Raw genomic sequence first — 27,641 nt, 5'->3', positions numbered from 1 at the left:
GTCAATGAATATTTGTTATATCATTTACCATGAGTGCCTAACGTCATTCTAGAAAAAGGTGTCCTGGATAAATATTTGCTGGATAAATGTATAAATAAATGAATGAATCCACAACTATTGCCTTAAAAGGCTTATTTTCAAGGTTAAATGCAAACACCTATCATTTCAAACCAAAGTGTTATTCAGAAAACATGTGATGTAGTAGATTTAAAATAAAGATGCCTTCTCAGTCCTATCATGGAACAATGGATGACACTATATAGATGTCTAATTAGAATATAAGATTCTAAAAAATTGGTTTCTCACTCATGTAAATTAAAAGGGAATTTATTTTATTGACCCCCTTGGAAAAGGTAAATCTGAAATACTCTCCAACCACAGCTTAGATGCCTCAGTTATTGCAACTTCCTGATAAGACTGTAGAACAACCCTGATGTGGCCCATCCAAAATGCTAGAAATTATGCATCGTCTGGAATCTCCAGTGGCATGCTAGCTAGTTGTCATTATGATGCTTCAGATAAAATTTCCAGTCATGTGTAGGAAAATCATTCTTAGACACTACTATATGATAAAGAAAAATGCACTCTCTTGCTCCTATTTCTCTTTATCATGGCATTCATATAGATTTTAAAGGAGAATGAGCCCTTTGTTTGAATTAAAATGCTTTTCAGGGCCAGCTCTCTGGAGCAGAAGGAATGTAATGCTCAAGAGAAGTTAGACCCAAAATGGTTCAAATCTCCAGCCCAATCATCCAGAAATACTCTAGGAATGAGAGAGTAAGAGGAGAGAGAGATGAATACCTTCCGTAGGGTTTGCTTATGCTGCAGTCCTCTTCCTCCAGTCTTTAAGCCCTTGAGATCCGGGACACGCACTGTGTTTCTTACTTAATTCAGACTGAATGGACTGAGCAGACAATCAGAGACTCTCATCTCTTGAGCAGCACTTTACTGGTCCTCCACAGAGCCAGCCTATCAACTCTTTTAATACTATAGATGAGTTCACTTAGGTAAATAAAGTTTATAACAAGTCACAAATTTAACTTTGTATGGGTTCAAGTTGTCTTTATTGTTTGCTCTGGTTACTGCGGCTGTTTATGTGTTGGTGGTTTTCACAGTTTTACACTATCTGATTTCATTTAAACAAACCTCTTTAATGCATATTGGAACATACTGGCTATACTTGTCTACTACTATGAAGAATCCTAACTCTAAGATCGTGTGGTTCATTTATTGTTTTTCATGCTATGTCATAAATCTTTCTGAAGATCTGTAGAGGCTGAATAAGAGAATCTTTGTTTCGATGTTTTATTGCTTGCATATATGATATATCTTCTTTCCCATTTCTACTTTCGAAGGAAAATACAATATATGTAGATGTCAGGAATGAACTTCGCTCTACTAATGAATAATACTACCATGAAAATGACTGATGATTGGCTAGCTGGAAAGCAGTCTCAACATCTGATGACATGATAGCTGCCTTTAACCTTCCAAGTTAATGACATTCTAACACAGCTTTCTGGACTCACATTATTTTTCCTGAAATTCACACTGAAATGGTCTAATTTTAATCATAATATGTAATTTCATAATATTTTGATCATAATCATCTTAGCCTGAATATTGTAAGAATTAAAAAAATAAAAGGTAAGATCAATGAAATGTACTGTCACTACTCTTAATTGCCTTTAAAATTTTCATTATTCCACCTGGCATCAATATAAACAGTAAACCAAAGAAGTTTGTTTAATGAAGTGACGATCTTGCAGGATTATACTCATGGTTATGCCTTTAATTGTGCAGACTGGAAGGATTTGTGTCAGAAACTGAATAATCTTGTATTATTTGAATAATGTATAATCACAGCAGAGTCTGTGATTCATTGGATTATCACACATTTGCATATTATAATCAACTAAAATCCATGCATGCCCAACTATAGAAAACTCCACTTAAAAGGAAACTTCAACAGCTTTGAGAGCTGTTCCCTCTTGATGTATACAATGTAAAGTACTGAACAGACCACACAAAAGATTGAATCAGATGTTCATGATGATATACACACCATTACCTGGGTCCTAGATCAAATGTTAAAAAATAAAGCTGAATTGTACTTGCTCAATGTGTTCATATTCATAAACCATGTCATTAAATCCTCACAATAACATTTTGGAACTGCTAAAATTCTTTAAGGAGATTCCACATAATAAAAGCAATATAAACAGATAGTAAAGGTTGCCTTCCGCTTTTGTTTATTTCTGTACCTATAACTTGCTTCTAAGCAAGAGATGATTTTAGATGCAGCTTAGGGAGTTTCAGAACCAGGTCAGCAACCACAAGGGTGATTTTCTTGGGCACTAAGGAAACAATGAGCTAATAGGATGTTATTAGTTTTATGCCTACTCATAATAACTGGATGTAGACAGTAGCATAAGAGTACTGTGCAGTCGAAGTAGCATGGAAAAACAAGTATTTGTGTTACAGAAAAGAATGGCCATAACTGAAAGACATACAACCCATGATTACCATGAAGTCCAAAATACATGAATAGTAGAATTAGTATTACTGCTAAGATGTTAAATGAATTAACCAAATTATTGAGTGCTGGGTAAAATTCATATGTATTGTATAGATTAGGGTTTAGAAACATGGTAGAAATTATATTCTATACCAATTTATTTTACTGTAAATTTTTAAAAAGTTTTTGTCATAGGGCACATATAGCACCAGAGAGACAAATGAGTAAGAGGGAAAATGAGAAATAATCCCCCATGGGGGATCACCATGCCACAATCCTTTCTCCTGCTGGGATTTGGGGCTTACATGTACATGTGTCTGGTGTGATTTTCAAGCCACCAGGTCCAGGACTCAAACCGTGGTCAGCCATGTTGGAATCCAGCACCTTAATCATTATGGCAAATTTTGAGAATGAACTATTTCACCTTGGTATCTATATTGGACCTGGCAGGTTAATAAAACTCACGCCAAGCACATGTATGCATGTGCCCAAGATCCCAAGGGAAGAATGGAGGAGAAAGGACTGAGACATGGCCATCCTCCATAAGGGATGAATTCTTGCTTTCTGTCTCTGTCTCTATGTCTCCAGCAATCACACAAACCCTACAGCTAAAGCCTCTCTAAGAAATAATTAATTTAAATAAAGCTACTCCCTTACTGCAGAGATGGTCATCAATGTCTACATCTACATTTCATTGCATGATTCTTCCTTTTTTCCTCCAAACCAGCTAGAGTGGTTTGCATCAGTGAGAGAACACTGAACCAAATGGAGCTCATTGAAATCTTTCTGTGTCAAATTTGGAACATTAATACTGAGTACAAAATGGTCTCTTTAGTAGAAGAGTTCAATTTTGAACTGTAAAAAGGCCATGACCAAAGCAAAGAAAAGCAATCTGGTGTACAGAGAGAATGAAGAAATAAGTAGCCAGAAGCAGGAACCAGAGAAAGAGGGTACCACTGCCTAGTTCATGGGAGTTGGCCCAATTCTTTAATACTATTATTTGAAGAATTCAGTTGACTTTGAGTTCTTGAGTAAACAATATGTCTCTTTCTTTGTCTTGAGTTTGCAGAAATCATTTATGTTACTTGAAACCAATGGAAATTTAGCCAATGGAATAATAAATTAAATGAGCTTTAGTTATTTGGACAACTTACAAAGTTAGAACACTTCTTGGAAACTATCCTTAAAAGTATAATATTTTAATAACTTTTGAATGAAATATTTTCTCCCTATCCTGATCTAGTAGAAGAAGCAGAACAACACTTACGTTGTTTATAAAGTCAAGTTTATTATTGGGTATATGCCAATTTGTGTACCCCTGCTCTATTCCAGGATAAAATGATGACTATACAAAGGTTTTTCTAAACTGTGTACCCCTGCTCTAGGCCAGGGTAAAATGATGACTATACAAAGGTTTTTCTAAAAGTATTCAGTTTGCATTGATTTGGATAAGCCTAGTAAGCCCCCCATCTAAAAAAATCTATAAAGTACAATTGTCTGGTCAGTTTTTGATAATCAGTTCTTTCCTTCACTGTAAATTTTCCTTTCTGCTGAAATTAGTATATGCTCCTGCTTTGATTTGGGAATTGGAATTGTTCATCAGTAAAAAAAAATAGTTTTAGAAAACTTTATGTATGTTCTACCAAGTATTGTCAGAGTGATTTTTGGTAAAACCACGTAAGTCTTATTAATAAAGTATCTAGATGATTTACTTAACAAATGAATATATTTTTCCATCTTTAACTAAAATTCAAACATACTTAAGAAAATGTGTCAGTGGTCCCACATAAGGAACTTACAAGCCTATCACAAACACTGCCTACATGTTGTGAAAATGAAAACAAGAACAAGAAGCAAGGATGGAAACAAGAACAAAAGTAATGGTAACATCACGACTGAGTGCTTACCATGGGGCAGGCACTGTGCTCAGCATAGCATCATGAGATCATTCTAATCTTTAAACCACCTTGTGCAGTAAGAAGTATCATACATAATTTATAGATGAAGAAACAGAAACAGATTAACTAAATAGCTACACTGTCAGGTAGTAAGTGATGAAGCAAATTTTTGAATCTAGATTAGCCAATTTCAAAGTCTCCTTGTTAACCGTTCTGCTTCTAAGGAGACACAGATTTACATAAACTGGTAATTTGGGTCAAAGCTGAGAAAGAACTAGTAGCCTCATGGACTGGCTCTGGGGTACAATAGTAACTCACTGCTCAAGTGCAGCTGAAGTCCACAGTCCAGGGGAGTTCCAATTCCTGTCTAGTCCACCTGAAAGTCTGAAACACACCAGGCATGTCCACGAGTGCCCAAGATCCCAAGGGCTGGAGGAGGAAGGGATCATGGCGTGACCAAACCCTGAGGAGGGTGCTCCTCTCCTTTTGTCTCTCTCCTTCTTTCTCTCTCTGTCTCTATCTCATGCACTCATGCACTATCATGAATAAAGGGGAAAAAATGAGAAAAAAAGAAACATGTAGCCACAAGTTGCATGTGTTTGTGCAGTTGTATATGGTACGCTCTAGGAAGCATCATTCAGAACGTTTGTATTTTAATAGGTGAGGAGGACTGAATACTGTTGACCACTGCGATCTCTGTGCTTAGCACATGATATTCTTAGTGCACGATTTTACTCTTCAGATAAAATACGCTGTTGTTTGATTAAATAAAGCATTCTTGGCTTCGTCTGGGATGACACTAAATAAACAGGAATCTCTACATTTAAATCTTTGTTTATATTTTTAACTATTCCATGATTAACTAAGAATGTGTGGCCTTTTGGGTCCAAATAATTACTACTTCCTAAAAGTCCAGATATCTAATTATGTATCAATCAGCCACAGATACAATTAAGGCGAATTTATATTTGAGACATAGGGCAATATTCTAAAACCCAGAATGTCTTTACAGTAGAGCAGTTGGCAGTACTCACGCAAACAATAGGTAACACTACAGATATCTAATTTTCAGGGTGTTCAATACATAATAAGTGCTATATTGATTCAGCCTAGGAAGTGGTCACCCTTCAGGGTGGTAATGAAAGGTTTCACGTTGTATAAATTGAGCTGGGCCTTAACAAAAGGATCGACATTAAGATGGGTTGTATGAAGGTAGGTAAGAGTACTGCAAGTCGTTTTTGCAAAACACTAGAGAGCGAAATGCACATGAATCCATTCATGAGTTAAGAAAAGGAAAATCTGTTTGTTTGAGAGAACGTGTGATAGAAATAAGACCACACAGACAGTAGCATCTAGGCTCCAAAGGACCCGAATCCTAGGCTGAACAGTTTGGACCATCATTTTCTGCATTAGTGCAAGCACTGAGCAGCATAAAGGGAAAAAAAGAGAGAAAGAACAAGGGAATGAATAGCAAAAGCCTCCAAAACTTCAAACACAAGAGGAGTCTTGAGCATTCTCTCTTCCCCTGCTGCCTTTAATGGAAATAATCAACAGGAATGCTGGATGATTACAGTATATTTTTTCTCTGTGGGAGAGAGAGATTATGTACTCAGAACCATAAAGCATTTGCTTGCAAAATTAATTCAAATTGACTTGCATGGGAGCACTGTCACATGAATTGAAAACAGCTGAAGGATGGTTTAAAAAAAAAAAAAAGGATCATGATAAACAGCAATCAAACCACTTGGAAAAATACCTGGTGTTTGGGCCCCAGGGACCTTTGCAAGGCCCAGTTTTATTTAACATTTTCATTAATGAATGAGAAGATGAAAGTTAAAAAAAGAAAGAAAGAAAGAAACATTATATTCACGTAGGAAAACTGGTGCAACTGTCGAGGAAAGCAGAAATTTTCAGAAGAAAAGGACTTGAAACTGAGATTTTGCATGGATTATATCATTTGGCAGAGAAACATTTAAACTGAAAGCTACAAATCTCCTTATTCATAATGGGGGAAAGAAAAATATTAGGTCCCCATGTGAAACAGGTAAAAAGCACACTGGGAAATGCAGATTGGTCCAAGTTTGTGCTCAGGTGTCTTATCACAGGGAAGGGAACGGTAACTTGAATATGATTCTTCAGAATTATCTGGAACTTTTGGTTCACACTTACGCTCCCTGCCGTTATGCAGACAATGAAAAAAAAAGAAAAGAAAACAAGAAGGAACAAATTAGAAGAATTAAAAATTGGATTCAAAGTCAGTCATAGTGATGAATACAGATAGCAAAGCTGTTGGCATTGTAATTTGGATGAGAAAAAAAATAAAAGATAGGGGTAGAGATGGGAAAAGAAGGACTTCATAGAAATATATACTATCTGGGAGGAACTTGTCCTCAAAGTCCAAAGTCATACTTTCTTGAAGAAGTAGTCCTTAAGTCGAGATGTAAATGATGAAACATTTAGCATGCTAATTACAAATGGGTTAAGGATAAAGGATTAAGAAGAGATAAAGGTCATTTTCTAGCTATATTTATGAGTTTCCCCATGATGTGGGAGAAGTGTTTTGAGAGTCTCTAAGGAGGAAAACAGTTACATTGTTTTATATTGACTTTAATTATATAATCAGAGTGATACCTAATGAATTAATAATACATGCATATCCCAGTAATATGTTGCAGGAATACCCTGTAACTATTGTCAATCTCATCTACATATTTGTAAATATACACATTTTAAAGAACTGGACTTTTTTTTTTTTTTTGGAGAGGTTTTTGCTACAGGGCGGGTGCGCTCGCCAGACAGACAGAGAGAGATATAGAGACAGAAAGCGAGAAATCACCCCCCAGAGGGGATGGTCACGCCGCAATCCCTTCTCCTCCATTCTCCTCTTGGGATCTTGGGCATGCACACACACACACCCGGCGTGAGTTTTAAGCCACAGGGTCCGGGATGCTAACCGCAGTCGACTATGTGGGAATCCAGCAACATAGCCATTACACTAACTGCTGGTTCCCTAGAACTGGACATTTTAAAGAACTTTCTTCATGGGACCAGCAGTTGGTGTGATGGCTATGTCTCTGACCTCCATGTAATCGAGACCACTGGAATCCCATGTAGTCCGACTACAGTTCGAGTCCCGAACGTGGTGGCTTAAACTCACGCTGGGCGTGGGTGTGGGTGTGTGTGTGTGTGTGTGTGTGTGTGTGTGCCTGAGATCCCAAGACGAGAGTGGAGGACAAAGGATTGTGGCGTGTCCATCCCCCCGGGGGGTGATTTCTTGCTTTCTGTCTTTCTGTCTCTTTCTGGCGAGCGCATGCACCCTATAGCAAAAACCTCTCCAAAAAAAAAGAACTTTCTTCATAACTGCTAAGTTTCCATGTGGGAAATCTAAATGTGAAATTTTGTGTCTTAAACTTCAGTGTATACTTAATGATTAGATTGCATTCCTTAAATTATTTATCTTAATTACCTTATGGATTGGGTGTACTTTTTGTTTTCTAAAAAATAATGAATTCAAAGCTACTTTGCATCAGGCTTCCCTTCATTATACTGGCATTCACATTATATATTATCATCACTGATCCCTTTAGAATTCTTTTCTATCACTGTCCAAATAAAGAGCTTTACTATATCCACTAATGTGTGCTTTTTTACCCACTTCAGCATTGCTTTCATCTTTATTAGCCTCTCCATGCTCAGTATGGGCCTCGGTGTTTGTCATTATTTTTCCTCTCCTTCAGTAGGAAGTAAAGCTAAAATAAAACTTCTGGCAAAACTCACCATGATCTTATCAAAAATATGAGGCATCAGCAGAGTGAAACCAGAGTGAAAGTATTTCTGCTCGTGCTTTGCCTTTAAGTTTGAGGACAGACTCTCACACACGCACAACACACACACACACACACACACACACACACACACTTTTGCCAAAATCAGAGTATCAAAATAGATAATCTGCCTTACGTTTTTCTTGATTCAGGAGAAACCACATAAAATACTAACAGTGCATTCAGGGTCCATTTTGAGTCATCTAAACGTGAGTTATTTCACTTCAAAAGTAAGTACACAGGTTCTCTGTCTCAAAGAAATCAGAAAATAGGATATGTTGACAATAAAACAAACGAAAAGGCTATAAACTCCTGTTTTGAAGTATCTACTACGTAGGGTTATTGTTTTTTTCTTTCTTCTCCAGACAGAGAGCAAGTTACCCTGGCTCCATTTCAACACAAATAAGACTGAAGTCAATATTCTGAAGTCTCCCTCAAGTGAATAAATTATTATGAATGATCCTAATAGCCTCTAAGATCAACAGAAGAAAAGATTTTTTAACATCATGTTTATTGTCTTTATTTGACTTTGAGGAGGAAAAGTGGCAGAAATAAAAACAGAACTCGCAATGCAATTCAGAAGTGAGGCTCAGGGGAATGTGGAGGCTTTCCCATTGGGTGCTATGGGAAGTACAGAAAACTCCGTGGGGAGAAGGCTGGGTCCACCAAAGCAAAGGAGGCAGGTGTATCTTGTGATCATCTGTCACAGCACACGGAAAAAAAGAGCAATAGTGGAATTTCTAAGACGCCAGAGCATACCTGTTCTAAACAAACACCACAACCGTTAAATTTATTCTCCTAAAAATAAGTCGTGAAAACACCTGCTAACCATTTCCAGAAAACAATGATGTTTACATCCATGCCTGGACTATATAGATTCATCTAAATTAAATGTTCCAGAAGGTGACTGAAATAAATCTGATGTCATTGGCAAAAGCAAAGGCAGGATGCATACTGATAGGCTGGTGAAGTTATTAATAGGAGATTGACAGTTAAAAGGCAGAGAGAAAACAGAGGAATGCTTTGAGTGAGGAAATATTCATTTAGGCAAAAGGGGTACTTCTTTGCCATGTGGGAGCCCAAGAGCGAAGACTCTGGCTTCCTGTCCAGGTCTATGTCAACATGCCAGGTGTGCCATGGGTGATCTTGTAACGTTGGCTGTAGGGGAGGGTCAGATGTGAGAACTACGCAATGGGTGCCCTCTCCCTCTCACCTCCTCCCTATTTCTCTCACATACACAAACTGACACACTCACACACGTGTACACAATACATATCTATCTTTTCATAAAGGGTCTATTTAGTTTACTGTTATTTAGCCAAGTGACCAGAAAATTGAAACAAATATATCAATATTAGGTTTGTTCATCTATTCTAAATACTCTCATGATTTTAATGGAATAGGATTTACATGAAGTATAACTCCGATCTTTAAAGAAAAATACTTTTGTTCACAAAGGTTTCATTTCTTTTTTTTTTTTCCCCTAAAATCTAGACTTGGAATTGGATACCTCACATTTGACAGTTAAGAGGAAAATGGAGATACAGAGGAATGGAGTTCTCAAATTTAGAGTTAACTCCCGAAATTTTGTATCTTAAAAAAAAACGTAGAGAGGGGGACCAGCAGTTAGCATAATGGCTATGTCGCTGAACTCCCATGTAGTTAACTGCAGTTCAAGTCTCAGACCTGGTGACTTAAACTCAAGCCAGGCATGTGTGCGTGCATGCCCAAGATCCTGAGAGGAGAATGGAGGAGAAAGGACTGCAACATGGCCATCCTCCCTGAGGGGTGATTTCTCGCTTTCTGTCTCTCTGTCTCTCTCTGTCTTTAGGGGTGTGAGGGCGCTGCCCATAAAAAAAAAAAAAAAAAAAAAAAAAAAAAAAACATAGGGATACACTGTTATAAAAATAAATAAACTAACAAGCCACATGAAAAGACAGGGGTGATTTAAGTGCATATTGTGGGACCAGCAGATGGTGTAATGTTACGTCACTGGACTCCCACGTAGTTGAATGTGGTTTGAATCCCAAACCCAGCAACTGAAAACTCACGCTGGACACATGTGCATGCTAGGCACTTGTGCATGTGTGCCCAAGATGCCAAGAGGAGAATGGAGGAGGAGGGGTTGCAGTGTGGCCATCCCTCTCTGGGGAATGATTTCTCACTTTCTGTCTCTCTCTGTCTTTCTGGCTAGTACACATGACCTATAACAAAAACCTCTAAAAAAAAAAAAATATATATATATATCAGTATCTTGCAAGCCCTGGGCTTGGCATGGACTCTGTCTCTTACTGACTACGTGAATTTGTGCAAGTCATTGACCCTTACTGAGTCCCATTTCCCTCCCTTAGGAAAAGAACACTATGAATCTCTTTGTACACTGTCATTGTTAATACAAAATGTTAGCACACATATATATGTATTGAATATTTACCTTTTTATGGAAAAACAGAAGAGTAATATGACATCATATGTGCCAAATAAAGAACAAATGATGCTCCCATTTGTGCTACAAACTACAGTCACATGCCACATACTGACTTTTCAGTCGATGATGAACCATGTGTGTAGTGGTGGTTCTGTGAGATCGTAAGACTATGCCATACAGCCTAGGTACGTGGTGGGCACTAGCTTCCCAGTTTGTGTAAGTATGCTCCACGATGTTTGTGCAACCACGAAATTGCCTAACAGCACGTTACTCAGAAGTAGCCCACAGTTAAGCAATGCATGACTGTGATAGCCACCTCTCTGCCACGTTTTCACCCCTCTAGAAAGAAAGCATGGGGCTAGAAATATTTCATCTCCCATCTGTTGTCTTGATTACTAATTCTCAAAATCACATTGCTTCCTCAAATTACAGAATGTCAGATATTTGAAGTTTTTTTCATCACTGCTATTGTCCTGGTACTAGAAAAGTAATTGACATATAATAAGTGCCCCCAAAGGGAACCAGCAGTTAGCGTAATGGCTATGTCACTGGACTCCCACATAATCGACCGCGGTTTGCGTCCCGGACCCAGTGGCTTAAAACTCACACCGGGCGCGTGTGCGTGCGTGCCCAAGATCCCGAGAGGAGAATGGAGGAGAAGGGATTGCGGCGTGACCATCCCCCCCCAGGGGGTGATTTCTCGCTTTCTGTCTCTATGTCTCTCTTTGTCTGGCGAGCGCACGTGCCCTATAGCAAAAATCTCTCAAAAAAAAAAAGTGTCCCCAAAATATCTTGAAGAGATGAATGCAGCATATTTATTGATACATATAATCTGCTATTATCATAGTAGTTCCAGTATGTCAAGAATAAAAAGGAAAGGAGAGTTAAAGTTGCTGCCATGAGGCACAAATACAGACAAACATACTCACACATGTGTGTGCACAGCACGTGCTATACATCATGTATGCAATGGTTAAATTAACATGCTGAAGCCCAAACTCAAACAATGTGTCCTCATTAAGGTGAAGAACTCAAAGACTACAAGGAAACCATTTCAATATGTCACAGGGATTTGTAAAAAAATAAAGCCCCTCCTGAAACCAAAGAAAATCTTGATGCTTGAGCAATTTCAAAAAAGACTCAGTGGCTCAGCTGCTGTAGCACAGCTGCTTGACGCCACCACTTGGGAAGTTCAAGTCACATGGGAGGCTGGAATTCGATTTTCAGCACACCTTGGTAGTCACACCTACATGGGAGCCTGAGGCAGGGGGATCATAATACAGTGAGATCCTGTGTAAGATCAAACGATCAAAAACTCTTCATCAATGCCAAAGTCATAAGCCGGTAATTTAAATGAACGAAGAGTGTTTAGCAGAAAGTGGGTCAAATAGCGTGTGCTCACTCTCTTAAAGCTATAGTCTTTACTCAGCTGCGGACCACTGAGGCTGTGGAAGGGTACTGACTCTGGCTTTCTGAAACATCCAATTAGACCCAGAAACTATTCATAGAAATTCAGATTTAATGAGAAATCTCAACATTTAAGTGCCAACAATGAATTGATATATGTTAGTTATATGTAAAAACAACTATGTCTCTCTTTGTCTGGCGAGCGCACGTGCCCTATAGCAAAAATCTCTCAAAAAAAAAAAGTGTCCCCAAAATATCTTGAAGAGATGAATGCAGCATATTTATTGATACATATAATCTGCTATTATCATAGTAGTTCCAGTATGTCAAGAATAAAAAGGAAAGGAGAGTTAAAGTTGCTGCCATGAGGCACAAATACAGACAAACATACTCACACATGTGTGTGCACAGCACGTGCTATACATCATGTATGCAATGGTTAAATTAACATGCTGAAGCCCAAACTCAAACAATGTGTCCTCATTAAGGTGAAGAACTCAAAGACTACAAGGAAACCATTTCAATATGTCACAGGGATTTGTAAAAAAATAAAGCCCCTCCTGAAACCAAAGAAAATCTTGATGCTTGAGCAATTTCAAAAAAGACTCAGTGGCTCAGCTGCTGTAGCACAGCTGCTTGACGCCACCACTTGGGAAGTTCAAGTCACATGGGAGGCTGGAATTCGATTTTCAGCACACCTTGGTAGTCACACCTACATGGGAGCCTGAGGCAGGGGGATCATAATACAGTGAGATCCTGTGTAAGATCAAACGATCAAAAACTCTTCATCAATGCCAAAGTCATAAGCCGGTAATTTAAATGAACGAAGAGTGTTTAGCAGAAAGTGGGTCAAATAGCGTGTGCTCACTCTCTTAAAGCTATAGTCTTTACTCAGCTGCGGACCACTGAGGCTGTGGAAGGGTACTGACTCTGGCTTTCTGAAACATCCAATTAGACCCAGAAACTATTCATAGAAATTCAGATTTAATGAGAAATCTCAACATTTAAGTGCCAACAATGAATTGATATATGTTAGTTATATGTAAAAACAAATGAACAAATGAAAAACTATGGCCTGGTGGATTTCTTAGTATATATATATATATATGACTATATTTATAGTCATAGTCTGACTTACTCTCTCTCTCTCTCTATATATATATATATAGAGAGAGAGAGAGAGAGTATGACCATATATTAATATATATGACTATATATATATATATATATAGAGAGAGAGAGAGAGAGAGAGTATGACCATATATTAATATATATGACTATATAGTCATACTATATATATGTACTCATACTATATAGTATATATAGTCAAGACTTATCTGACAGCCCAACATATATATTTAAGTTATCATACAATAAATATCTATTGCAATTCTATTAGAAGCCAGGAACTGAGTCCCAGTTGAGAAACACTGTACAGTGGGGCACATGAAAAAGCTGCAGGAACTTTAGGGTCCATGGTACAAAAACCATTTCAGGTGCAATGATTACTTCTAACAAATATTACAGTACATGTGCATGATGATGAGGGATAATTATAGTGTCTCCCTTAAATTCTTGTCCAGTTTTTAGACTCAGATTTGAGGTGTAATTTTTCAAAAATCTGTCTGAGAAATAAATAGATTCATTCCCAAGGCCTGAAGTTCAGAAAACATTCTGAAAAAAGTAAAAATAGTGAAAAAAGTATAGTGCCTTCAGTTGTATATTCACACAATTGCTTCTTCATTTGGTATAAGGAGTTTTGTATTCCCACAAGACCAATTCAATTCAATTTAATATATATTTATTAAATATAGAATCTGTGTTAGGCAATACGCCAAGCAATATCTCCACTACTGAGGATGAAAATTTTAATAAGACCATTTCAGTTTAAGCCAGGGTTTCTGTTTAGAGGAGGAGATGATACAGAAATACTACAAAACCGAATTAGTTTTCCAGTAACACTAAAGAAAAATCAACAGCCAGTCTCTGGAACAGAATCTACCACTTAGCTGGAATATAGTAAGTATTTCTTAAATAGCTGAAGCAATAAGAAGGCATAGTGGTTAAGGTGCTAGACTCCCACCTTCAGCTTGGTGCATGTGCATGTGTGCCTAAAATCCTGAGAGGCAAATGGGGAAGAGATTGTGGTGTGGCCATACCCCCTGGGTGGTGACTGCTCACTTTCTGTCTGGCTCTGGGGAGCACACATGCCCCTATAGCAAAAAAACTCAAAAAAAAAAAAAAAAAAGGTTATGTTATACCAACCTTACTCAAGACAGGTTGGTCCCTTGTCTAGCTTAATTTTATATAAATAACATTCTGGCATAGTAGCTTGTATACAATCAATATTTAAAGTCACTAATTAATCAAAATCATACTTGATTTTTACAATTTTCATATGCAACTCATACCATTTGAATTAGAAATAAAAAGATTTAAAAATACCTTATGTCTATGAAAGCATAAATTCATGAGGGAGCACTGTGTGCTTTTTATTAAAATACTACATCAAATCCTAAAACTATACCATAAATAAATTATTCTGAAATTACTATTGTTCCTTGAATACATTTCTCAAACCTGGGGGAAAATTTATAAATCATCAATTTATATCTTTCTTTTTGAAAATGAAATAGAATAACAGACAAAATTTAGAGGAAAATAGGATGCCATTCTCTCTAGAAAATATTTGAGTTCCATATGAGAATAACTCCTTCCTTCCTCCTTTCTGTCCTTCCTTCGTTTTTCTTTCTTGCATTGGCAGATAGCAAATAGTGTACATACCAGAGAGAAAAAGAGAGAAAGAAAGACAGAGAGAGAAAGCACCTTCTATAGCACATGGTCACGCTGTAATCCCTTCTCCTTCATCTCTGCTCCCCACGAGGATTTGAAACACACCTGCACACATGCCTAGCATGTCTCTCCACACTTCCAGGACTGGCAATGTAACTGTTATGAGCCATGAGGGATTGGGCTCCCTATGCACTGTGCCTAACCACTTCACTATAGCACTAGCCCCCAGTTTCGAATATTATATTTATTTATATTTGTAATTTTAATTTTCCTATCATGGATGTATGCTCACTAGAGGGAGGGAGGGAGAGAGGGGGAGAAAGGGAGAGAAAGAGAAAGAGAGAGAGACAGAGAAAAAGCACCCACTGGGAGGATGGCCACATTATAAACCCTTCTCCCCCATTTCTCTTCTTGGGAATTTGGGCATGCATGTACATGCACCTGGCAAATTTTTCAAACTGCCAGGTCAGAGACTCAAATCAGGCTTGGCCATGTTGGATCAAGCCACCTCAACCACCATTGCAACAACTGGCCCATATTACATTATCAATGGAAAAACTATATATTTTTTATTATTCATATTATCTCAGATTTCATTAACTTGAGAATGCCTTAATTTCTCCTTCACTTTTGAAGTAATTTCTAATGGCAAATAAGCTGTTAAAAGTATTGAAGATGGGATCAGCAGATGGCATAATGGTTATGTCACTGGACTCCCATGTAGTGGATCGTGGTTGGAGTCTCGACTAGCAACTTAAAACTCATGCTGAGTCCTCAAAGACCTTCAAATAGAACTATCATACGATCCAGCAATTCCACACCTGGATATCTACCCAAAGGACAGGTGAATGCTCAGTCAGAAAAGCACTTGCACATCTATATTTAACACAGCATTATTCATGATTGCTAAGACATGGAACAAACCCAAATGTACAAAAAACAGATGAGTGGATTGAAAAAGTGTGGCACATAACTCCATGGAATACTATTCATCCATTAAAAAACAAACAAACAAACAAACAAACAAACAAACAAAAACAAGACCCTGACATTTGATAGAAAGTGAACGGATATAGAAGATTTTTTGCTGAGTGAAGTGAGACAGGCTATGAAAGAGAGACATTGTATGTCTCCACTTAACATATACCAACTGTCCGCACTCTATGGTGGAGACTGAAAGACTGAAGACCATAAAAGCACTGAAAATGATTATGGACACCAGGGACAAAGTGGAAGGAGAGTGGGAGAAGGAAGAGTATAGGAAGGGTTATTTGGGGGAAAAAAATAGAGAGATAAGACATTGGTGGGACACCGATAATGCTTTATTACCTGTTGAGGAGGTCGTGTATAGTATTCTCAACTGGTCTGGTCTGGGGTATATATCATGCTGGGTAAAGTCTCTTTACAATCTAAACGATGTATCATGATTGAATGTATAAATCATAATAAACAATAAAATAAAATAAAAAATAAATAAAAATCATGCTGGGTGTGTGTGTGTGTGTGTGTGAGCATGCCTAAGATCCCGAGAGGAGAATGGAGGAGAGGGATTGCAGCATGGCCATCCCCCTCCAGCGTGCACACACACATGCACCCTCTAGCAAAAACCTCTCAAAGAAAAAGAGAAAAATATTGAGGATCCTGTGTCTGTGCCACCTGCTCCACCTCACTTCTCTTTTCCCGGCAGAGACCCGCAGGACTTGAGAGAGAAGCGGGAAGCATGTTCCACAACTCTGCTGGCTGCAACTGCAAAAATAAACAGATCTAGAAACTTTATTGTTTGGCTTGAAGACCAGAAAATCAGACACTACAAGACTGAAGATGGGAATTTAAGAAACATCCACAGCGATGACTGGGTCAGGTTTTCTGAAATCTCAAAGATGTTAACTGTCCTTTCAGGATTCAGGATCCAGGATCCACCAGAAGCAATTGATGGGCTTCTTGATTTACCTCTTAAGATTTGAACATAAAGATAATGCGAAAAATTACAAGGACTTAGTAGCTGATAATGCAAATAATCCTGACAATGACACTAAAAATACTGAGCCATTATCAACAAATAATCCTGACCTCAAGGCTGTGGTAATGGCTTTGGCTACCTTCAGATTCAATGTCATAATGATTACCTGGTAATGCTTAAGGCAATTCAAATTTTGGTTCAGGAGCACCTGACACAGGGCACAGCTGCTAAACAGAAGAGGTTTTCCCTGTGGCTTTAGTCAAACATATCCCTGATTTTGATATAGGAGATGCATTTCTTAATGATACTGCTCAAATTCTGCGATTATTTCATATAGATGAGCTGGGAGAGCTACGGATAAAAATGTATGAAGTCATAGTCACTGTTCAGGCTACTATTGCTGATACAAAGACAGACCACAGACGGGGGGAAGTTGGAAAATGAATACATTGAGTTTCTCACGTTAGTACAACTGGGAACCATGTACACTTCTGGCATGTGTTTAGAATGCAAAGGTTACATTTTCAAGGGAAGAATTCCCCCTAATTGAGTACATTCTGGAGATCTACCACCATTGCTTTTTCTTTGATAAAGTTTAAGAAAGTGGGGGGGGGAGTATTGAGGATCCCTTGCATATGATGAGATGCTTTCTTCTCACTGCTTTTAAGATTCTCTTTTTGACTTTTAGTTAACTTATCATGTTTCCAGTTGTAGATCTCTTTGAATTTTATCCTACTTGAGTTTCTGGACTACATACATAATGATTTTCATCAAATTTGGAAAGTTTCTGTACCAAAATGTTGCAAATATTTATTCTGATACTTTTGGCCTCATCTCTCTTTCTGAGACTCCCATTATATATCTATGTTGTTCCCATGGGACTTTGAGGTTCTGTTTATGTTTTTTTTTTTTCCATTCCACAGATTAGATGTTCTCAATTGTTCCATCTTCAAGTTTGCTAATTCATTTCTCTGCATTCTCAAGCCTGCTGTTAAGTCACTGTAGTGAATTTCATTTCAGTTCCTATAATCTCATCTCTATGATTTCAATTTGTTTCTTTTTGATAATTTTTGTTTCTATTTTGAATTTGAAATGTTCATCGATGAAACATTTTATTTATTGTTCCCTTTAATTCTCTAGACATATTTTCCTTTAGTTCTTTTGATAAATCTAAAATAACTAATTAAGGTATTTGACTAGTAAACATGTGGACATTCTTGGTACAACTTCTATTGATTGTCTTTGTATTAGCGACACTTTGTGTCTTTGTATGTCTCTTTTTTTCTGTTGAAAACTGAACATCAAATTTCGTGAGGTAGCAATTGTGCAAATTAAATTCTCTTGCCACTTGCCAAAGTTTATTGTTGTCTGTTTAATAACTTATCAGAATAATAATCTGAAAAAGGGAGAAGAAAGTGTAGTATGTTCAATCAAATATTCACAGAATTGTTGTTTTTATTTTGTAAAAGAATTTTGAATTCTCACAAGCGCAATTCAATTTAATTTATAAATGTATGATCTGTCCTAGGCAATATTCTGAGCAATACTCTCCAATACCAGGGAGAATTTTGAAAATGATTGATTTGGTTTTAACCAAGAATTCTATTTAGATGAGGAGATCATATAGAACCATAACAAGAACTGAATCCCTCACTTTAGAATTTACCAATTCTGCAAACTCTGTATTCTCTGCAATGTGAAGTCATCAAAGGACTGACAGCTAGGGTTTGGACAGATTATTATTATTTTTTTAAATCTTAAACCAGTAAGTGTTCTCATCTTTTCAAAGACTCTGTGTGCATGCTGAAATATTCCTTTAATATTCAACTAAGTAATTAAAAAGCATGCCTTCACATCCACTTTATGCTAGTGCAGAGCCTCGAGGTAAGTCAGACATGAAAAGTGAGGTTTCCCTCAGGTCTTTTTTGAGCATGCATATATTCTTGGGGATGTGCAAATCCCACATATCTGCACAGCCTTCTAGATCCTCAAAAATATGTTGGAGTATTTTAAATCTTTCATATGGGACTAACAAGTTGCATAGTGTTTAAGGCGCTGGACTCCCACATGGCTCTTGGTCTTTTGAATCCTGGACCGGCAGCTTGAAACTCAAACCAGGCACATGTGCAGATGTGCCCAAAAGCCTGAGAGGAAAATGGAGGAGAAGGGATTGAGGCAGGGTCATCCCCCTGAGGGGGTAATTTCTCATTTTCTCTCTCTCTCTGTTTCTGTCACAAGTGCATGCACCCTATAGCAAACATCTCTTTAAAAAACCTTCATGTACTTTACATTTTTCAGTGTTTCTTTTTAAATGTTTTGGTTAGCTAGCCTATTATTTGTCCCACATTTTATCCACTCCCTCAGATGGAAGAAAAATTAGGCAATTGCCTCTATTTTTGATAAATGATAACTTGGGAGAGTGGAGTCTTTTAGACTGGGAGAGCTTTAAGACAGTTCATATCAAGACAGTCTTAAGACCTAGTCTTGGAGAGAGCTAGCAGGTGAAATGATGACAATTTTCTACAACTGAGGCTTTGAAGAATCCTCTACTCATTTTGCTCTCTCCAGTATTCACCAAATTACTGATTTTCACTATGATGGCAGATTTTTTTGGCTTTTCAAAATTACCTCAGAGTTGAAGAGGCAGAGAGATAAACATGGTATAAGTAAAAATGGCATAAACCTGGTGGTTCAGATAGCTGGACCCCACATAGCCAAATACATGGTTTGAGTCCCAGACCTGGAAGCTTAAAAAACATACTGGGCACATGTGTATGTATGTCCCAAATCCTGAAAGAAGTGAGAAAAGAAGGGATTGGCGTGACCATTCATCAGGAGGGGTATCTTCTCCTTTTCCCTCTCATTCTCTTTGTGGCAAGTGCATGTACTGTCTAGCCAAAAAAAATTTTAATGCCGAAAATCTTGATATACTACAAGATCAAGTCATTTTTAAAAATAAATGTTTTCATAAATAGAGTAATAAATGTTCTAATAAACAGATTACGTAAAGATTTTGGTTGATTTTCAGAGTTCTAAAAATGTTGACTCTGATTATTTTTTTTTCCAGTCTCACCATGAGTTTTATTATGAAGAAAATTTCTGGAGATCCTTACTCCAGGATTTTTGTTGACATTATTCTGAAAGTGAGGTTTCCCTCAGGTCTTTTTTGAGCATGCATATATTCTTGGGGATGTACAAATCCCACATATCTGCACAGCCTTCTAGATCCTCAAAAATATGTTGGAGTATTTTAAATCTTTCATATGGGACTAACAAGCTGCATAGTGTTTAAGGCGCTGGACTCCCACATGGCTCTTGGTCTTTTGAATCCTGGACCGGCAGCTTGAAACTCAAACCAGGCACATGTGCAGATGTGCCCAAAAGCCTGAGAGGAAAATGGAGGAGAAGGGATTGAGGCAGGGTCATCCCCCTGAGGGGGTAATTTCTCATTTTCTCTCTCTCTCTGTTTCTGTCACAAGTGCATGCACCCTATAGCAAACATCTCTTTAAAAAACCTTCATGTACTTTACATTTTTCAGTGTTTCTTTTTAAATGTTTTGGTTAGCTAGCCTATTATTTGTCCCACATTTTATCCACTCCCTCAGATGGAAGAAAAATTAGGCAATTGCCTCTATTTTTGATAAATGATAACTTGGGAGAGGGGAGTCTTTTAGACTGGGAGAGCTTTAAGACAGTTCATATCAAGACAGTCTTAAGACCTAGTCTTGGAGAGAGCTAGCAGGTGAAATGATGACAATTTTCTACAACTGAGGCTTTGAAGAATCCTCTACTCATTTTGCTCTCTCCAGTATTCACCAAATTACTGATTTTCACTATGATGGCAGATTTTTTTGGCTTTTCAAAATTACCTCAGAGTTGAAGAGGCAGAGAGATAAACATGGTATAAGTAAAAATGGCATAAACCTGGTGGTTCAGATAGCTGGACCCCACATAGCCAAATACATGGTTTGAGTCCCAGACCTGGAAGCTTAAAAAACATACTGGGCACATGTGTATGTATGTCCCAAATCCTGAAAGAAGTGAGAAAAGAAGGGATTGGCGTGACCATTCATCAGGAGGGGTATCTTCTCCTTTTCCCTCTCATTCTCTTTGTGGCAAGTGCATGTACTGTCTAGCCAAAAAAAATTTTAATGCCGAAAATCTTGATATACTACAAGATCAAGTCATTTTTAAAAATAAATGTTTTCATAAATAGAGTAATAAATGTTCTAATAAACAGATTACGTAAAGATTTTGGTTGATTTTCAGAGTTCTAAAAATGTTGACTCTGATTATTTTTTTTTCCAGTCTCACCATGAGTTTTATTATGAAGAAAATTTCTGGAGATCCTTACTCCAGGATTTTTGTTGACATTATTCTGATAAACTATATATTACCTAATTATATTGCTTCTCTAATCATAAATAGTATAGTGTATGAATAGAGTAAAAGGTTATATATTTCTTTTTGTAATGGTATATACTCACAATATTCATCTTCTTTCAACTATAATTTAAAAATTCCTTTACTGTTACAATGGAGTGACATAATACAAAATAGTCTGTATTTTGTATTCTCACACTTGAACAAAGGCCATACTTTTTAGAATTAAATTCTTTCTCTAATATTAGCATAACATACAGCTATGTGAGAAAAAAAATATTCATAAAGACATTTGGAAATTTATGAAAAAGATAGCAATCATTTTTAAAAATTGAACAAATTCAGCACTACATAATAATGATAATAAATGGGGGGAGCATGAAGTTATTAGAATGATTAGAAAAAAGCATTCCTTATCCAGAGTAATTTTTTATGACAAAATCAACGGTGTTTTACACAGAAATTATATACAAAATTTCCCCCAAAAAATCTCTAATTGCAAGAGCAACTACAATATAATAGTTATACTCCCAAGATAAACTCTTCCAATGTACTTTCAGAATAACTGTTGAACAGAAATGGGAGAAAAACACAAAACTCAATTGAAAGAGAGTATCACATATTTTCTCAGGATTCTAAAAAATTAATTTCAATGCAAGATACCAGCCATCTTCTCAAAGAGGGCATTTTAAAATATTTATTCAATAAATCACTTGTGTGTGTGAAAAAATGTAGAGTACAAAATATACTTGTAGGGTGGTCTCACAGATAGGTTTTAGCCAGACATTTATGAGTATAGGGGTGATAACAGAGGAAAGGAAATGAAAAGATAGGGAGGGTGGTGAAAGGAAAGGAAAAAGGGAAGAGTATACCAAAGATAAAAGAGGAATGGATGGAAAGACAATTCTGTTGACACTGGCTGTATCTAGGCAATGCAATTTTTTTCTTGCCTTTCTTACCTTTATATTCTCTTCATTGTTAGGAAAATCTTGATGCATTTTGCTTAGAAAAACAGAAAAATAAATCATGGCTTTCTAGACAACCTAATAATACCTATTTTTTTTTTTTCTAGAGAGGTCTTTGCTATAGGGTATGTGCGCTCGCCAGAAAGACAGAGACAGAAAGACAGAAAGCGAGAAATCACTCCCCGGGGGGATGACCACATCACAATCCCTTCTTTTCTCAGGATCTTGGGTACACACGCATATGCACCCTAAGCCACCTGGTCCAGGACTCGAACTGCTGTCGACTACGTGGGAGTCTAGCGACATAGCCGTTACATCATCTGCTGGTCCCGCTTATAATATCTTAAAATTTATTCACAGTATTTCTTAACATTATATCTCTAGATGCAAAAACATTTTTAAAAATTAATAGAGGGTGTATGCACTGGCCAGAGAGAGACAGAGAGAGAGAAAATGACCAAGCAACGCTTATGGGGGATGGTCACACCGCAATCCTTTCTCTTCCATTTCTCCTCCTTTTGGGAGTTTGGATGCATATTCACGTGTGCCTGGAATGGTTTTCAGACCACTGGGTCTGAGACTCAAACCATGCAGTCACCGTGTGGGAACAAGCCACCCCAACCACCATGCCATGTGCTGACACACACACGTAATTGTTGATTGCTTTAATCTGAAATTTTTCTGAGTGTTGAAGGAATCTTCACATTTTTTTTGGTAAAATTCAGACCAAAATAATGTATTTCTTATTTAGTCAGTAAAACTCCTCCTTGATTATTCCCTTGGCCCTGCCAAAGCTAATTTGAGGTACCTGCCACCCACCCAGCACACACACACATATATTCTCACCCCACCAACAACAAATACATCAAATGAATTTTCCTCTTGAATGACATACAATATGATGCCTATGCATGTAGCTTAGATTTTAGAGAAAATTTTATAAAAACTTACCCCATTTTTTGGAAAAGCAATCCATCCCAGGTCCCCCATGACAGTACGTGAATCCAATAAATTCACTGAAAGAGAAAGAACGTAAAAACTTAGCAAAATATGTAACTATATCCTTGTTTTGATTGCTATTAGAAGTGTGTATTGTTTCCAAAACTGAAATTAGATTAACCTCTTATTTGATGAATACAAGAAGCATGATTTAAAGAAAATATTATTGGGATGCAAGAGAGTATGTGATAAACACTGGAGAACAATTACAGCAAAAATATACAAACAAGCCATTACCCAAAATGCTTTTATTTTTTTGCCAAATAAGAATAAAGAAAGCATAATAAAATAAAGAAAAAAATGTACTGTCCCCCAAAATGAAAGGCCCTTTCATACTGCTTTAGTCAAAGACTCTAGGTTTTGGGATTAAGTAGCAACCATAAAATTCGAGCTAAGCACATTTTATTTTTTTCTGGAAAGCTATTATGAGGCAATTAACAAATAATTTACATTAAGCAGCAATAAACTATTCCCAAGCTTGTAACATTTTTCGTGGTATTAACCGAAATCTGTAATCCAAATTACAAGTTTAATTAAGAAATAAATCTACACACCCTTAACCAAGACAAGGCAATTGTAGCAATTCTTGTGGCTGTTGCTTCAGTTAAGAGTCCACTGCATTCCCAGAGTCCACTGCATTCCTCTAGGTAGATATAACCATCATTTCAAATGTACTTCCTATAGAAGTGTCAGATGCATTTCGTCAGGAAATCCTGATATTTGAAAACTCTCAAGATGGAAGTCTGAATACTAGCATTACAAAAGGAAGCCATAGATGAGTATGGAAACAGAAGTTCTTTCTCTCTCACTCTCTCACACACACATACACACACACACACACACACACACACACACACACACGATATTTATATACTGTCCTCAGAAAATCAAACTAGTTTTAAAAAACATGCATGCTTATTGAAATGTTATTCAGAATTGCTAAGACATGAAATCAACCCAAATGTCCAAGAACAGATGAATGGCTTGAAAAATTATGGTATTGGGAACCAGCAGTTAGCGTAATGGCTATGTCGCTGGACGCCCACGTCGTCGACCGTGGTTCATGTCCCGGACCCGGTGGCTTAAAACTCACACCAGGTGCATGTGCGTGCATGCCCAAGATCCCGAGAGGAAAATGGAGGAGAAGGGATTGCGGCGTGACCATCCCCCCTGGGGGGTGATTTCTTGCTTTCTGTCTCTATGTCTCTCTCTGTCTGTCTGGCGAGCGCACACACCCTGCAGCAAAAAACCTCTCCAAAAAAAAAAAAATTGTGGTATTTATATATTGTGAAATACTACTCAGCCATAAAAAGGAACGAGACAAGGACACTTGATACAAGGTGGACAAATATGGTGGAAGATTTAACATTAAGGGAAGCAAGCCAGACTATGAAAGACAGGCATTGTATGTCTCCCCTTAATATATATACCAAATGTCTGTACTCTATGGCAGAACCTGAAAGATTGGAAGGTATGGTGGCAGGCAAGGCAACTGTGGATGGTAAAGACAATATGGAGAAGGTAGGAGGAGGGTAAGAGGGGATTGGAGAAAAAAAAGGAGAGAGAAGCCTTTATCAGACACAAAAAAATAGAAGTTATCTGTTGATGATAACGTACTTGACTGATTGCACTGTACACATGCTAGGAAAACAACTTTGTACAATTTAAAGCTGTACTGTGACTAAATGTAAATTTTTAAAAAGTAATTTAAAAAAGAGAACTGTCCAGTTTAAGTGCTTTAAAGATCATCATTCCAACCTATTATTGGATCATCCTAAAAGTCATAAAGGATTTTTGTATAGAAAAATATGTCGTGACATTTCCAATGACCCAATATATTTAACCCATATGGATCAACCGGGCCCATCTTGCAAATGAATCACTTCAAATGAGCCTGACATATGGATCCAAAAGAGAAACACCTAAATTATCCCTGGTCAGCAGTACCGAAGCTTCCATAAACTATACAGTCAAGAGCCACTTCCATGAAATGCCAGTAATTCTAAAGGGATACCCTATCTACAAGTACAATCCTAGGGTACTAAAGAAGTAACAGCTGAAATATTGGGAAATATGCTGCAAGACTTTATAAGAAAATATAAGGTAAAAATTAGTATGACTAAAGAAAGCAGAATCACTGAAATGGACATTTTCTACATGTTATAGAAATTACATACATTTAACCTTTATTATCCACCATTTTAGTCCATATTAGCACAAATTAATGAGACAAAACTGCATCTGTAGATAGATATATAGCTTATAAACCAAGTTAAAAGCCTATAATAATACTAGGAACATTAAAATAAGTCAACTTAATGGGACCAGCAGGTTGTGTAGTGGTTAAGTGCTGGACTCCCACATGACTAACAGTGGTTTGAGTCCCGGACATGAAAGTCATGCCATGTGTGTGCTTGCTCAAAATCCCAAGAGGAGAATGAAGGACAAGGGATTGGGGCATGACCATTCTCCTTGGGGAGTGATTTCTCATTTTTCTTCTCACTGTCTCTGTGGTGCTGCATGCACCCTATGGCAAAAATCTAAAATCAATCAATCAATTAACTTTAGAGTTGCAGATGATACAAATATATGCTGAAACACACACACATGAAAGTTGTCTATGTATTTCTTCATTTCTCTCCCTAATTTCTGAGCTCTTTAACTACAAAGAAACGCATGTCATCTAATATTTGTATCATCTTTAGCTTCCTCACAGCATATTGGCTTTATGGAATAATAAGTAATCTGTGAAATTATTAACTTCTTAGTGGAATGATGATCTAAGTGACAAGCCAGCATTTAAAATATCACAGTCAGGCAAACAAACCCACACTGCTCTACTACCCAGTGACTGCACATCCTGCCAGTCACGCTTCTCTCATTTTTGAGTCAGATCCACGCTCTTCGTTTTACTCTATTGTTGGCTTTTCTAGTTTTCATGGGAATAGGGTCACATGAAATGTAAATGTCCTTGTCCTCATTTTAGTTTTTCTGGGACACGAGGGCTGTGTCTAGACATGACTAAATACCCAGGGAGTGCCGAACCTAAATCATTATGTTTATTCATCTTAATGATTTGTTTGACTCACCTTGGAAACTGAGCAGCAGCCTATCTGGACAGATTAGACCGAGTGGAACAAGTCAGAGCGCTAAGGGTGTTCGATGATGGCCACCCAACTGACCCGAATCCTGCGGTGGCAACCTGATGTGCGTAGGAATTCTAGGAATTCATAACCAGCCTGCCATGAGAAACACAGCATTCCTTCCTGACCTCTGAACAATGCGTGGCTTGGAAATATTATCACCAGCAGAATGTCCGATATCTTTTCAAACCTTAGTTAGCCTCACTTGAATTAACTTCACTTTAAAGGACGATTCTTACAGTTTTTTGGCTACACGATGTATGTGTAGAACTAAATGAATGCCCTCAAACTACTTGGCTGCTCTGACAACTTACTGGAAGATTTCAATATTGGCATATATTGAGAAAAACCACAGCAGTAATCTGAACTTGGTGTTATTGTCAAAAGGCTTTCTTCAGATAAACAGATCAGGAGGCTTATAGGAAATACATACATGGCACGTCCCACTACCTTCTAAAATTGTTTGCCTTCTGGAAACCAACTATTTCATAAATTTCTCAAAGCAACGAAGATATTTACATAGATCACTGCTAAATTGGAAACTGAGTAAAAAAGTAAAATTCTGTGTTTTAGGTAATTACTTGTAGATTTCTATATTATAATTTTGTTCATATAATATAGAATAAATTAGGGTGCTATGGCTCCAAGAACATAACTAAAATTCACATGAAAATGTTATACTGTATCTTTCTTTTTCCTCTAGGCTTTGAACAAGCTGCTTTAGCTGTCTCTAAATGCCCTTCTCCCTTGCTGATTCCTAACTCTCCCTGTGCCCTTCAAAACATCTTTTACAAACTACCTTTATCAGGCAGCCATCTCCTACCCTCCTTTTTCTAAATCGGAGTGAGTTACTATTACTGAATATTTTATCTGCACCCGATTCTTATCTCTAAAGAGTTGAAAGCACAGAACTGGGCTGTCCCCTGAAAGAATACGGCGTTGGAGTCTGGCCTGTGAGCTCCGTCTGAGCTCAGAACAGCTGAATAGCCGTTTGCCTTGTAAGTGGATCATCTGGTCAGTGGGCAGATGAGGAGGGTGTGGCTGAATCAGCATACCTCCGTGGTTCTCAACATGGACATCTGATAATATCTAGAGACGTTTCTTATTGTAAAAACTGGAGGGCTAGGGAAGTATTTACTGGTATTTAGTGAGAAGTAGCCAGGCATGCGGCTAAAATATCCTGCCATGCTCAGCACGGTCTCCCAGGAAAAACTTACGTGGCCCAAATTTTACTAGCCAAAGTCAACAAGCCCTATTCCATACCTCTGATGGTACCAGAAAACCTTTACTTCCGCAATTCATTGCACAGTATGTCAACGGCAC

The 27,641-nt window shown here is 37.5% G+C and overlaps 1 protein-coding gene and 1 pseudogene across 8 annotated transcripts in view; one reads left to right on the top strand and one right to left on the bottom strand.

Moving 5' to 3' along the window:
* EPHA5 (EPH receptor A5) overlaps nt 1-27,641 on the bottom strand; it is a 421,001-nt gene that overhangs the window by 364,834 nt on the left and 28,526 nt on the right. For all 8 annotated transcript variants that reach the window (XM_006160483.2, XM_006160485.2, XM_006160484.2 and 5 more), the window contains exon 2: nt 23,128-23,192. In XM_006160483.2, the coding sequence (XP_006160545.1) occupies nt 23,128-23,192 (65 nt within the window). The remainder of the gene's footprint in view (nt 1-23,127; nt 23,193-27,641) is intronic.
* Nucleotides 16,589-17,272, top strand: LOC102502750 (RNA transcription, translation and transport factor protein pseudogene; annotated as a pseudogene).

This window comes from Tupaia chinensis, unplaced genomic scaffold (genome assembly GCF_000334495.1).
Source record: "Tupaia chinensis unplaced genomic scaffold, TupChi_1.0 Scaffold000687_1, whole genome shotgun sequence".
Lineage (NCBI taxonomy): Eukaryota > Metazoa > Chordata > Mammalia > Scandentia > Tupaiidae > Tupaia > Tupaia belangeri.
The sequence above is the reverse complement of the archived record's forward strand: the minus strand, read 5'-3'. Positions and strand labels throughout refer to the sequence as shown.